Genomic DNA, 12431 nt, shown 5'->3' on the forward strand with positions numbered 1-12431 from the left:
AGAATTGGGGCATTCTGGGCATGCCCCACTGTCAGACCTCACAAGAGCCAAATTTGGTGTTAAATGCCGAAGAGTTGCGAGGAGACACTCTCTGGTTCTTTAATTATTTACTATTAAGTTCCTAGTCCTTGAGGCTGGAAATGCTGCACTGCGTGATCTGGAGAAAAAAGGACAAATATAGTTTCCTCCCCTATCATTCAGCAGCCAGGCTGCTCACTGGGGCAAGACGATTGCAGATATAGCACCAATCCTGGCCCAACTTCATTGGCTGGCAGTTAGTTTCCAGGCCCAATTCTATGTGCTGGTTTTGACCTATAAAGCCTTAAACAGCTCAGGACCGCAATACTTCAAGGACCGCCTCTCCCCACATGAACCAACCTGGACCCTGCAATCATCTGAGGCCCTTCTTCATGTGCCTCCTCCACATGAGGGTGGCAACATGAGAATGGGCCTTTTCTGTGGTGACTCCCTGCTTGTAGAATGCGCTCCCCAGGGAGGTTCACCTGGCGCCTTCATTACCTATCTTTAGGCACCAGGCAAAAACATTCCTCTTCACCCAGGCCTTTGGCTAATTAAACAATATATGACCTTTCAAACTGTGTGTGTGCCGGGGGGTGTGTTGTTTTTTGTTACTACGTTACGTATTTTTTTGTTTTTATATCGCAAACCGCCCTGTGATCCTTGGATGAAGGGCAGCGTAGAAATTTAACAAGAATGATAATAAATGGCAACATGCCTAACATGTTTAATCCCCTCTCTGTTTTTCAAAATGCACACGATCGGCTTTCCAGCCACAATACCCCCGACTTTTAGCATTTTGTTTTAACTGCACGCTAAAAAAACACACATTGAAAATTCGCCTCTGTTTCTTCAGCGTTGTGTTTTAATCCCGAGTTTGTTTTGCCTTCCAGACGATGTAGCTCGCTCCAGTGGTGCCGTCTCCGATGATGCCTTATTCAGGGACAAATTAAAACACATGGGGAAATGTGAGTTGTGTCATGGTGGGCAGCATGGCTGGATCTGGAGCTGCGGTGGGATTTCCCCCACCGGTCTGCATGAGTGAATGTATCGTAAATGCTGCACTAGACCACTGAATTACTTTGACAGTATATGGGAATCTTAATACCTGCCTGTTACTGACTGGAGTTTTTGGGAGGGTGCATGTGACCCTTGCAGTATACAATGCAGGCAGGAGCTTTTGCCAGCACAGAGGGGTGAATGGGGATGACTGCACAGTCAGCTCAGGCTTTTGGATCCATTTTCCTGGCCACAACATTTGGCAGAAAGCTAGGTGCGGAATTCAGTATCCCGAGAAGATCACGTCTTTTATTTTAAACAGGTTCCCAGTCTTTAAGGCTAGAACCTAACCCTGATTTCAAAAGCCAGAGTGAGTAGGGTTTCCAGTGGTCTTTGATTCAACAATCCCTAGAGATACTGCATGGTTACATCCTCTTTCTCCTTTAAAAAACAACCACAAACCTTTATTTCCACCCCACCCCTCCTTTCCAGCTACACGCAAGAAGCTCTTTGAACTTGCCAGGGCTTTCTCAGAGAAGACCAAAATGAGGAAATCGAAAAGAAAACAGTTGTTGAAGCATCAAGTGTATCCTTCCATTTGAAGTCTTGCTATTGTTTCTTGAGGGTGCTAAATTCCCTGCAGTTCCGAGCACATTTAAAGTACATGGTTTTCCCCGAAGAACCCTGGAAACTGTACTTTTACCCCCACTGTTACAGTTCCCATGGTTCTTTGGGGGAAGACCATGTGTGTAAAATACGCTTTAAATGTTTGATGTGCATGTGACCCTCAGAACCCCACCCCCCTTGCATTCTAGTGTGAGGTTGGCCATGCCAGCCAAGTTATGTTGCTGGCACAGAGCTGGCTTTCTGCACTCAAGTTCCTTGTGGCATGGCCCAGGGGTCAAGAGGGGCCTCTGTTTGGGTTTTCTCCACTGCCCATGCCTACCCCAAGAGCAACCAGTGAGCTTTGTGCTTGAGCAGGGAGTTGAACTCCTTTCTCCTCCTCCAACTTGAGAGTCACTGTGTTGTTTTAGACTTCAGCAGCTCAGCTGAAAATGTAATAGACCTAGATTTACAACACTCTTTGCTTGTTCTTGCTGATGTCACCGTCAGCACCAGCTGTGGTTGGTGTTCACTGGCAATGGTGGGGCTGATGGCAGGGAAACCAAACAGTAGGCAGAGCCAAGGAAAGGCAGGGCCTGCTCATTCTAGTTTTGTCCCCATCCTCATCCCTGCTGCGTACCTAGTTGCGAACCTGCTTCTTGATCTCAGGATTATGGTATTTAAAGAGGTGGCCAGGTGCATAGAGAACAAACAGCTTTCCAAAATATATAATAGGTGATGACGATGCAGTGTGACTTGGGAATCTTTGGATTCCCAATTGAGTTTGCAGATCACTGAGTGAAAGGCAATCTTGCACGTGTGTGCGCACACACAGAGGAACCCTAGCTTTGGCTTCTACTCTCCCAGGGCTGAGCCATAGACATGGAAATCATGGTTCTGGAGCTCAGATAATCTGAGGCCTGGCTTAGATTATGCCCTCCACATGCCATTGGTTTCCTCTTTTTTCCTCCTTAATCGCAAGTGCAGGATGGGAACAGCAGCTTCGACAGCTAATCTTCTTGATGACGTTGAAGGACATTCATGCGGTAAGACGAGAGCCTGTTTCTAACTTGAGTGCTACCTTTGGGTTGGTCCCAGCTAAGCTCAGTGTGCCGATTTATTTGTGATCTCAGCTCATAAGGCTACCGCTTGGACTGATTCACCCATTTAAGACCCTTTCAAACTGTATATAATGGTGCCTGATCCTTTATTGGTGCATAGCTCGAAAATCTAGCCCTATATCTTCACCTGTGGAGGCTGGTCTAACACAAGATTTCCCAGTCCCCCTGCTTATTCTGTGCTCTCTCTCGTTTGTTCTGTGGGGCCCATGTGACAGCAGCTCCACATAACTGCAGAGTGAGCTGCTTCTCACCGGCAGGTTTCCATATTCTCTTACCTTCCTCTGCCTTTCAGATGAAGAAGGCCAAGCAAGAAGGCGACAGCTACACACAGAAGATGAAACATCAAAAGAAGCACAGTAAGGTGAAGAGTATTTGGAGATGAGGGAGAGGGATGTAGCTCAGTGGCAGAGCATATGCTTTGTATGAGGAAGGTCTTGGGTTCAGTCCCTGGCATCTCCATATAGAGCTGGGGAAGATTCAGTGTCCGAAAACCCTGGAGAGCCACAGGTGTTCAGTATAGACTAGGTGTTGCTGAACTACAATGCCCATCACCCTTGGCTGTCAGCTTACCCGGGGATTATGGGAGGTAGTTAAACAGCATCTGGAAGACCAAAGGCAGGCGTCCTCAAACTCGGTCCTCCAGATGTTTTGGGACTACAATTCCCATCATCCCTGACCACTGGTCCTGTTTGCTAGGGACCATGGGAGTTGTAGTCCCAAAACATCTGGAGGGCTGAGTTTGCCTATGCCTGGCCAAAGGTTCCTCACATCCAAGGTAGACAATACTGAGGTTATATGCACTTTGGGGTGGATTCCTATACAGAACTTTTACCTTCGGTTCAGTATTGAATATTCCATTTTAAAAAAAAGATGCTTCCAGAAAGTGGGTGTTCTTTTTTTCTATTTTTTTCCCCCCTATTGACCCTTCCAGTTTGAGCCACTAAAATCCACTGTCTTTGTCGTAGCATGGTGCTAAAGGACAGCAAGACTGGTTTCAATTCTGGTTTTGGGGTGGCACAAAAAACATCTGAAGTTTTGAATTTTTGAAGTTTTATTCTGTTTTTAATGTTCTGTTGAAAGCCGCCCAGAGTGGCTGGGGTAAAAATAATAAATTATTATTATGATTAAGCTCAATTTTACTAAGTATTGAAATCTGCTCTCCTTTGTCTTCTAGATCCTGAGCTGGCCAATATATATATTTTAAAAGAAAAGGTGAATAATGGGAGAATTAGAAGATGTCAGAGAGCACGATGGTGTCAGGTGCTTTTGTCCTCCCCTGGAGCTGTCAGATGCTTCCCGAAGCCCAAGCTTTTTCTAATGCCAGGCACATGGTTGGTCCTTTCTTAGCAGTTGGGTTCGAAAACAGTTGCCGGTTGGTTTTTCCTCCTCCAATCTGAAGAATCACCAGCCCAAAAGGAGGAAAGAAACAGCGATCTGATTTTACAGCTGACCTGATTTTTTTTTTCTACGTCAAAACTTTGCAAACTGCAGAATGAATTTTCGAGATCTTAAGGATGGGTCAAGGACCTTTCTTTATTTGTTATATACTGTAGTGTTCAGACGTCTGAACGAAGGGCGGGGGGAGATGCCGTTCAAATGTGGATTCTGGCCTGGTGTTTTTAAACCATATCTCTTTAACTAACAGATGACCTTTCTCCAGCCACAGGATGGCCTCAGAATTTCATTGTATCATTGATGATTATCATTACATAATTATTGCTGCTAACAGAAAACAAGCCCAAATCAAGAGATTGGATGGTCAGGATGTTATAAACTTCTCTCCACGTAAAAAAAAAGAGAGAGAGAGAGTTTCTGCTGATTCCAACTAACAACCAGAAATGCCTCACAGTGGATTAATCCCCTGCCCTTGGTCCTTGTTTATTATTATTATTTTTAAAGTGGGCCTCGGAATCGCCGTCCCTCCAGCTAGAAACCACTTTCATCCCGTTGCTTCATCGTGGCCCCTCTCCTAACTATGTGTTCCTTGTATTGCTGAAAATTATGATTGGAAAATAGGATTGATGTAAAGGGTTGTATTCTGTATGTGTTTCTGTGAATAAGGCATTCTTCATGTGATGGTGTGAAAGCCATGTGGTTTTTGTCCCATGTTGCTCAGGTGATGCTTTGAAAGCCTGGAGCCAGTCGATAATTAAGTAGGAAGGAAGCATGCAGTTGTCCTCGCCCACTTAGGGACAGGCTTTTGAATGCTACCTTCGTGCTTTATGACAAGGCCATATGTGAGGGGACTCTTCACAAGAGGGTCCTTCTAGGACAGAAGTCTTTGGTTCCTCTGATACAGCGTCTGGCTGGCGTCCCCTGGGACTGGGGATGGGGGGCAGACTGAACTTAGTGGGGGCAGTGCCTCGTTTGCCCTAATGGCAAATGACCCTTTGTCAGGCCCACCATGCCTGTTGCTTGTGACTGCCAAGGTTTGATATGACACAGACACTCATCCTGCCACTCAGAAGTGACACTGACCATAGAGATCTGAGTTGTTTTGGTGGTTTTTTAATGCCCATCCAAAGCGGTGCCAGCAGCAGAACCTGTGCCTGTTGCTTTAAATCACAGGCGCAGAATGCCCAGCCGGGCTCTAACAAGAGGGGGGGGGAAGGGGGGATAACAACAACCCAAACCCTCAAAACCCTGAATGAAGGTTTGTATGTTCTCCAGCACAGAAGTGACGTCAGTGCAACTTAGACAAAAGTTCAGCCTCTTGGACTCTCTCCTCAGGGCTGTTTTGTACGGGATCCAAGTTTCCAGGGAGAGTTGGGAGAAAGCAGTATTGCTTAAAAAGATCCCCAAACTTGGGGGGCTGCCAGGCAGAAACGGTTCCCTTTTGGGGAGGGGGACTGGGGTAAGCAGAGAGAGAGAGAGAGAGAGAGAGAGAGAGAGAGAGAGAGAGATCCTTAGGATAAGACACAACCCCCCTCACCCAAAGCCGTCTTTGAGGCTAAGCATCCACTAGTTGCCAAGGAGAAAGCTGGAGGGTGGCCACTGGAAATAAACAGCCAGAGAAGTAGAAAAGCCTTCCAGCCTCTCTCCCTCTCCCCCCTTTCCCGTGGGTTCCTAGCTGAATAAGCCACCGGCTGTTCCTCTTTTGACATCTATAGCTGGACTTTCTCTCTCTCCCCCTCTATCTGAATGCTTGGAAAGGACTCAAGTTCTGGAATCGGATCTGCTAGTTTGAAGGCTCCATTGCTTCGTGGCTTAACTTTTTAAACTTTCCATTTTATTTTTATGACGCAGACAGAAGCCAGGGAAAAAATCTTGCTGCATGGCAGTGGAGGCTGCTCCTTTAGGGGCGAATGGGGCATTGCCCCACCAACCTTAGTCTGTCTTCAGCCAGCCCCCCCAAGCTGCCTGCTTTCTTAAGAACAACCTGTATGGGGCAGGGAGGGGTTGGCCTGCCAGTAGTGTTACCCCCTTACAGAACAGCAGGGAGGAGAGAAGGAGAGCAAAACCAGAATTAGCTGTCTCTGCCTGTCGTTGGCTCTGGCGCCCCCTGCTGCTGGGCTCCCTGCCTTCCACCCCACCACGAAGGCAACTTTGCAGGAAGTGTGTCGGGGAAGAGGACATGTCAAGGGTACTTGCCCTTCCTCAGGACACGCTGCCTGTTGTGTCTTTATCCCTCTAGCCTCCAACAGTGTAAAAAGCCATGCAGACAGCTTTCCCCAAGAGGTGGGGAAATGGCCCCACCTGTTTTGAGCGAAATGACTATAGGGGATTCATTGCACGGCAGGAGGACAGAAATATGAGTAAGCTGCACCCACAAGCTGCGATGCAGTTGCTGCATTTTCTCCCTGCCAGGCTTCCTGTGCCTTTAACGCTCTAGCTGGCAGCTAGTTGAGGAAGGGGCATAGCTCAGTAGCAGAGCACCTCCAGGCAGAAGGACCCTGGTTCAGTCCCTGGCATTTCCAGGCAGGGCTGGGAGTATCCCTCGTTTGAAACCTGGAAATCCTGGGGAGAGACAATCCTGAGCTAAATGGACCAACAGTCTGACCTGGTATGAAGCAGCTTCCTATGGCCCTAAGGTTGCAGGTGGAAAGGAGGAATGGGCCAGGGTCCTGTTGTATTACTACTCCAAAATGGGCTGTTGCAAAGTTTCACCGCCAAAGTTCCCAACAAATGTCCTTGACTCTGGGTTGGCAGTTTTTAATTTTTACAGGGTGGATGGGTGGGAAGGGATGCTTCTCAGGCAGGAGGGTGGTTTTTGCCTCGAGGCTTCTGGCTGCTGTTCCTTACGGACTTCTGCCAGGAGGTTATTCTTCCAGCTCTTTCTCCTTAGCAAGCTTTGCTTCTCCATCCTGCCCTCGTTGGCTTGACCAGGACTCCTTTCTCAGAGCCATGGCTCAATCGGTTCCTTCTGCCATTGCAAATTCTTTGCTTCCCTGTTGTCCTGCTTTATTTTATTTTATTTTACATTTAAAACCTCAGGTCAGTGTGGTCGCTTCTCTCTGCCTGGCCCTTGAGACTTTTCCCCAGGCAACACCCCCTCACCAGCCTTCCTTCACACCCTTCTTGGGTGTGTTTGCTTGGCTGGAACATGTCTTTGTTCTTGCTTGCTTGCCTGGATAGAAGAGGCAGAGGAGGGGTGAGTAGAAATCTCCTGTATGAAGGTAAAATCTGTACTCATTGCTCCACCTACCTTTGCCCCTGGTCCCTGCCCACCACTGACATGTGGCCCCTGGAAGGTTGCCAAAGAGGACATGCGGCTCTTGGGTTGAAAAAGGTTCCTCGCTTCTGTTTTAAAACAAGTGCTGGCTGCCCCTTGCTGTGACTGATTGATAGTTTCAGCATACAAATGAGAATCTGGGTACATTTGTTCAGCTCCCATGAAACCCTGAAATCCTTGTGAGTCTACACAGATGAAGCCTGGGCTGTTTCAAGCAGGTGCAGGGAACCTGTGCCTTCCCAGATGCTGCTGAACTGCAACTCCTATCACCCCTGGCCACTGCCCATGTTTCTGGGGCTGATGGGAGTTGTGGTTCAGCAACAACTGGAGGGCCAAAGGTTCCCCATGCCCAGCTTAGAGGCTGGGGAAATTTCTTTTTTGGAGACCCCTCCTGGTTGTTCAACAGTACTGCAGCCTGAAAGGGCACACCCACTCCAGATGACCCATTTATTGAGCATTCATACTGATTTGCTTGCCATAAAGCTTATGCAGAGGTTAGACTACACTTGGCCTTTACTGAATACCCATTCTCATTTGTTTGTTTATGACAAGCATTTGTCCTTATTTGCTCGCGCAGCGTGTTTAACATCTTCCCCGCTAAGCATCTGTTTGTCCCACCTTTTCCAATGTGTTTCCCTAACCGCAAAAAAGTCTGATCTTTCGAAAGGTGGGTTTGTTGCACTCAAGCAAACAGAGCGCTTTGATCCACTTCAGTTGCACAACTCTACGCTTCTGGTACAAGCTTGAATACATTCCTGCAGAATATTGGCGGTCTGGATGCAACTGTGGCCCTGTGCCCTTCGGCAGGTGAGAAGAGCAGGTGGGCAAAGGGGCCAGGAATGCGGATGGGAGAAGCGTAGTTGAGTCCTCCTTGGTAGCTGGGATAGGTCTCTTAAAGAGAGGGTGGTTTCGTGGATTGGCCGGTCAAGAGCAATAAGGGATTTGTTTCTTCCATATTTTCGGGGAGTTTCATGGATGGAAGGGAGCAACTGTTTCCAAAAGAGGCTCCCATATAAATAATAGCACGCACACACCCCAATGCCCAATGGATCAGGATTAGAACCCCGGCCCTCCACTTCTTCAGGTAGCAACACTGACATCCTTTTAAGCCTCGCACAGTAAAGAATGTAGGCTACATGAGAGACAGAAGTCAGGGAAGTGCTGTAGCTTAGTGGTGGAACACTTGCCTTGCATGCAGAAGGTCCCAGGTTCAATCCCTGACATCTCCAGGTAGGGCTGAGGACTCCCAATGAAAAACCCTGGAGAAGCTGCTTCCAGTTAATGTAGCCAATACTAAGCCAGGTGGACTGAGGATGGATTCCGTGCAAGAAAGTTCCCTATGTCGTCACTAGGTTTGGAAAGCAATTGGGGAATGGCCAAAACAGAATGGTTTTGTATTTGTGCAGGTGGGTTGAAACTTTTCAGACATTTCCTTTAGCAGCCTCTGGACATTTGGACCAACTGAGCCCATGGGGCATATAGCCCAGAGGAATGAGGGCGAGGATGTCATTTTTAAAGAATCTAATGTAAATGCATTTTAGAGGCTGCCAAGTTGGGCTCCTAAACCAAGCTGTGTTTCTCTGACCACCAAACAATGTCCTGTCCTTGGTAATGTTTGTATTCCTTTCTTTAAAAAGGGGGAGGGAGGGTTGTTGTTTTTAAAAAAGGAGACAAACCAACAAAAAGAAGAAGAGACTCCTGTGACATTTGTGAGTGTTGCTATTTTAGAATTTATTTCCATACATGATTTTTTTTCTCTCTTAAAGATGTTTAATAGTAATTCATATAATAAAGTCATGTTGTACTCTCGTAATGCTTTTGGCTTTGTGAATCTCCACTGTGGTTTGCTTATTTATTTTCAGAAAGGGGAACTCGAGGCAACTTGTTAAAACACAAACTTTAAAAAGAAGTGCAAAAAGCAAGGACAATAGCTCAGTTGGTAGAGCGCGAGACTCTTAATCTCAGGGTTGTGGGTTTGAGCCCCGTGTTGGGCAAAAAAATCCCTGTATTGCAGGGGGTTGGACTGGATGACCCTCGTGGTCCCTTCAAACTCTACCGTTCTATGACTCCATAACTTAGACTGCTCATTTAGAATATGGTGCAAGAACAGATTCAAAGGTCAAGCCCACCTCCTGCATCCCAAATGTTGGGTTTGGAAGAAGGGAGACAGACATCCTTTTTAGATACAGAATGTGGGCTTTGCATCGGCTGGTCTGTAATTAGAACAGTAGGAACCTAAATCTGGCTTACTGGTATTCTTAGGATGTATCTCATAGACATTTCCTGGAAATACTGGAGGTATGAGAAGACTGCTTGTTCCAGTAACCTTGGTGTAGGTGTTTGAGCGCATTAATCAAAGGGGATGGTTGGGAGTGAGTGAGAATACAACGAATATGATGTGAAGTGTTACATCTGGTGACATCTGGTGGACACATATCAGAAGTGCTGGTAAGCCTTCAGGAAAACATGCACAGAGACCCCGAAGACTAGGCCTCAAGCCTTCCTAGGCTGTGTAAAATGATGCCAAGCTAAACTTCCTGCACTGTGCTCAGATGAAATCTTTCCTCACCAGAACTAGGCTTGGGAAAGCCAAGTTAGTTGCATAACCCTACTCTGCACAGCACTGATTGCCTAAGACCTGTAAGGTCACAAACTTGCTGCCCATCCCCAGAGTAATTTTGCGATGCTTTCAAAAGCAATTCCCTGCTTTTAATTACAAAGGCAAACCAAACCAAAACCTAGAGCAACAAATGAGTAAAGCGAAGAAACAAATGAAGTGCCTGGTTCAAGGCTTGGGAGATCTAATGTTCAGTTCCCCGCTCAGTTATGAAGCTGCATGACCCTGGGATATCTGCTAGCCTACCTGTCATGAGAATAAAATGGGGTGGGAGGAGCTCATTGGAAAAAAGGTACGATAATGAATAATAAAAACCAGAATAAAACAATAATAGTCATTTTGGTGGACACCTCCTTTTCTAGCCATGCTTCCAGCCTGTTGAGGTAACCCCAGGTCTGGTGGCTATATGTGCCCCCCTGGGTTTCTCTACCTGGCCCTCAGAACTTCCCTGCTCACCACCCTTGCCTCCTCACACCTTCCTTGAGTGTTTTTGCCTGGCTGGAATGTGTCCTTGAACTCTGAGCATGCCTTTTGTTTTCCTGGATGGAGAACAAAGAGCATAGCTGTCAACTTACAGATTTGAAAATAAGGGACCAGCAGCCTTGAAAATAAGGGACCAGCAGCCAAAATAAGGGACCTGCAGCCTCACCTGTTCCAGGCACTCCAGTCTTCCTGTCCTCCTGCAGTCTGGTCAAACTCTTGCTGGTAGCCTCAAGAACACTGTCCAACCAACTTTGTAACCAGAGGTTCAACTGAATAGAATCTGAATCACATGCACCATAAGGCCTATGCAGCCTTAGCTTAAGATTGCTCCCCGGCCTGGCTTTGCACTGCAAGGTTTGCAGCAGCACGTGCAACAAAATGGCATCCAGTATTCAAAAAACCCCTCAGCTTGCATTAACTAGCCACACACAAGGCATGCAAGCTTCACCCCTCAGTCGTTCTTAGACTTCTTATTGGGTGAGCAACACAGCCAAGCAACACAGTTGGAGCCTCCCTCCTCTCTGGCCGGCAGGGAGGGAGGGAGAGGAGCTGCTTCCTTTGAAATTTAAGGGACATCATTTAAGGGACATTTAAGAGACATCCATCAATAAGGGACAGCAGCGGGACATGGCGCTGGAATAAGGGACTGTCCCTTCAAATAAGGGACACTTGACAGCTATGACAAAGAGGGCTGTGTGCAAGTGTGTAGAAACTAGCCTACAGTACAAAGGTAACATTTACCTTTGTTGCCCCGCCCACTTTTGCCTCTGGCCCTACCTACAAGAAGAGATTTGCAGGGTTTTCCTTCCCTGCTCTAAAGCATGGCGTATGTCACCCAGAGGTGAGGCGTATGTCACCCAGAGTTGAGGTGATCTATTAAAGTGTGTTTTTCCGTACAAGTTTCCAAAGGGGTATACAGTTTAATCATGGATTGCAACAACCAAAACACAGTGTGTCCTAAAATATCATATAGCAATTTAATCACAATTCAATAAACCATGACCAGGCTTGCACTGTGCCCTTCTGAAATGTTTTTGCCTAGCTGAAATGTTGTGCTCGGCATGGGATAATGCCTTCTGCTTGACTGGATAGAGAGGGGGGTGTTTGTTTGTTTGTTTGTTCATATTGTAAACTACCCTGTGATCTTCGGATCATAAGGCAATTTAATAGTGATTTTAAAAAATACAGCAACCTCTGACTTTCCTATGGCTGGAATGTCCCATACTGTACAGAGGTCCTTCTCTGCCTGTAGCCACAACTTCAATCTTCTTTCTCTCTCACTGGCTGCATTCCAGCTGTGAAACTCTCCCCTCCACCCACCTAACACACACCAATCTTTAATTCAAGCAGGTGGAGCTGTATCTGGGAGCCATCAAAAGCCAGCAATGCTCACTAAGCAACTGTTTTTAAAGCAATCGACGCCCATCTTTAGCAAAAGTGCTCAACAAGTCAAGCAGAGAAGGGGGAGGAAGTCCCATCCTTCCTTGACATCCGTAACAATGTCTTCCTATTACGAGATAATTGCCACAAAGTGCACATCTATTTATGTTTATGCCGGGGAAACAAAGCTGACAGAAGCCTCATCAAGCCTTTCAGGTTTGGGAGCCATCTGGACTCTACGCTCGGCCATATGGTCTGAGCTTAAGGACTTTAATTTGTGTTAAGTTGCAAGGCATACCGAGCGTCTGTCCTCCCCCTCCTCTACTCAGATGCGTTTCTTTCCTAATGGGAAGAAAAGTGGCATTTGCCAGCATCGCTGTTCCCTCTCACTGTCGCGCTCTGGGACTAATAAGCAGCTGAAATGCCTTCTGTCCCCGTAGAACCAGTTCACGTGCCCCTTTGCGATCATGAGGAGTGTGAAACGAAGGAGAGGGAGGGAACGCGTTAGCTGGTGCCCGGTGGGGCTGGAGGGGCGGAA

The 12431-nt window shown here is 47.0% G+C and overlaps 1 protein-coding gene and 1 long non-coding RNA gene across 7 annotated transcripts in view; one reads left to right on the top strand and one right to left on the bottom strand.

The window, feature by feature from the left end:
- CUEDC1 (CUE domain containing 1) overlaps window positions 1-4253 on the top strand; it is a 65421-nt gene extending 61168 nt beyond the window's left edge. For 5 of the 6 annotated variants that reach the window (XM_079955787.1, XM_079955785.1, XM_079955786.1 and 2 more), the window contains 5 exons: window positions 912-986; window positions 1510-1603; window positions 2608-2666; window positions 3034-3097; window positions 3916-4253. In XM_079955787.1, the coding sequence (XP_079811913.1) occupies window positions 912-986; window positions 1510-1603; window positions 2608-2666; window positions 3034-3097; window positions 3916-3922 (299 nt within the window). In that variant the 3' untranslated portion in view covers window positions 3923-4253. Of the gene's footprint in view, window positions 1-911; window positions 987-1509; window positions 1604-2607; window positions 2667-3033; window positions 3103-3915 lie in introns of all 6 variants that reach the window. The other variant, XM_079955790.1, reaches the window with a different exon arrangement.
- Window positions 4254-4615: 362 nt separating this feature from the next.
- LOC307204332 lies at window positions 4616-9439 on the bottom strand. Its single transcript, XR_013833598.1, has 2 exons — window positions 7841-9439; window positions 4616-7774 (listed from the first exon to the last, which is right to left on the bottom strand). It is a non-coding gene; the product is annotated as an uncharacterized lncRNA (long non-coding RNA).
- Between the last annotated feature and the right edge of the window lie 2992 nt (window positions 9440-12431).

Source organism: Podarcis cretensis, assembly GCF_951804945.1.
Source record: "Podarcis cretensis genome assembly, chromosome: 15".
In the NCBI taxonomy this organism is placed as follows: Eukaryota; Metazoa; Chordata; class Lepidosauria; order Squamata; family Lacertidae; genus Podarcis; species Podarcis cretensis.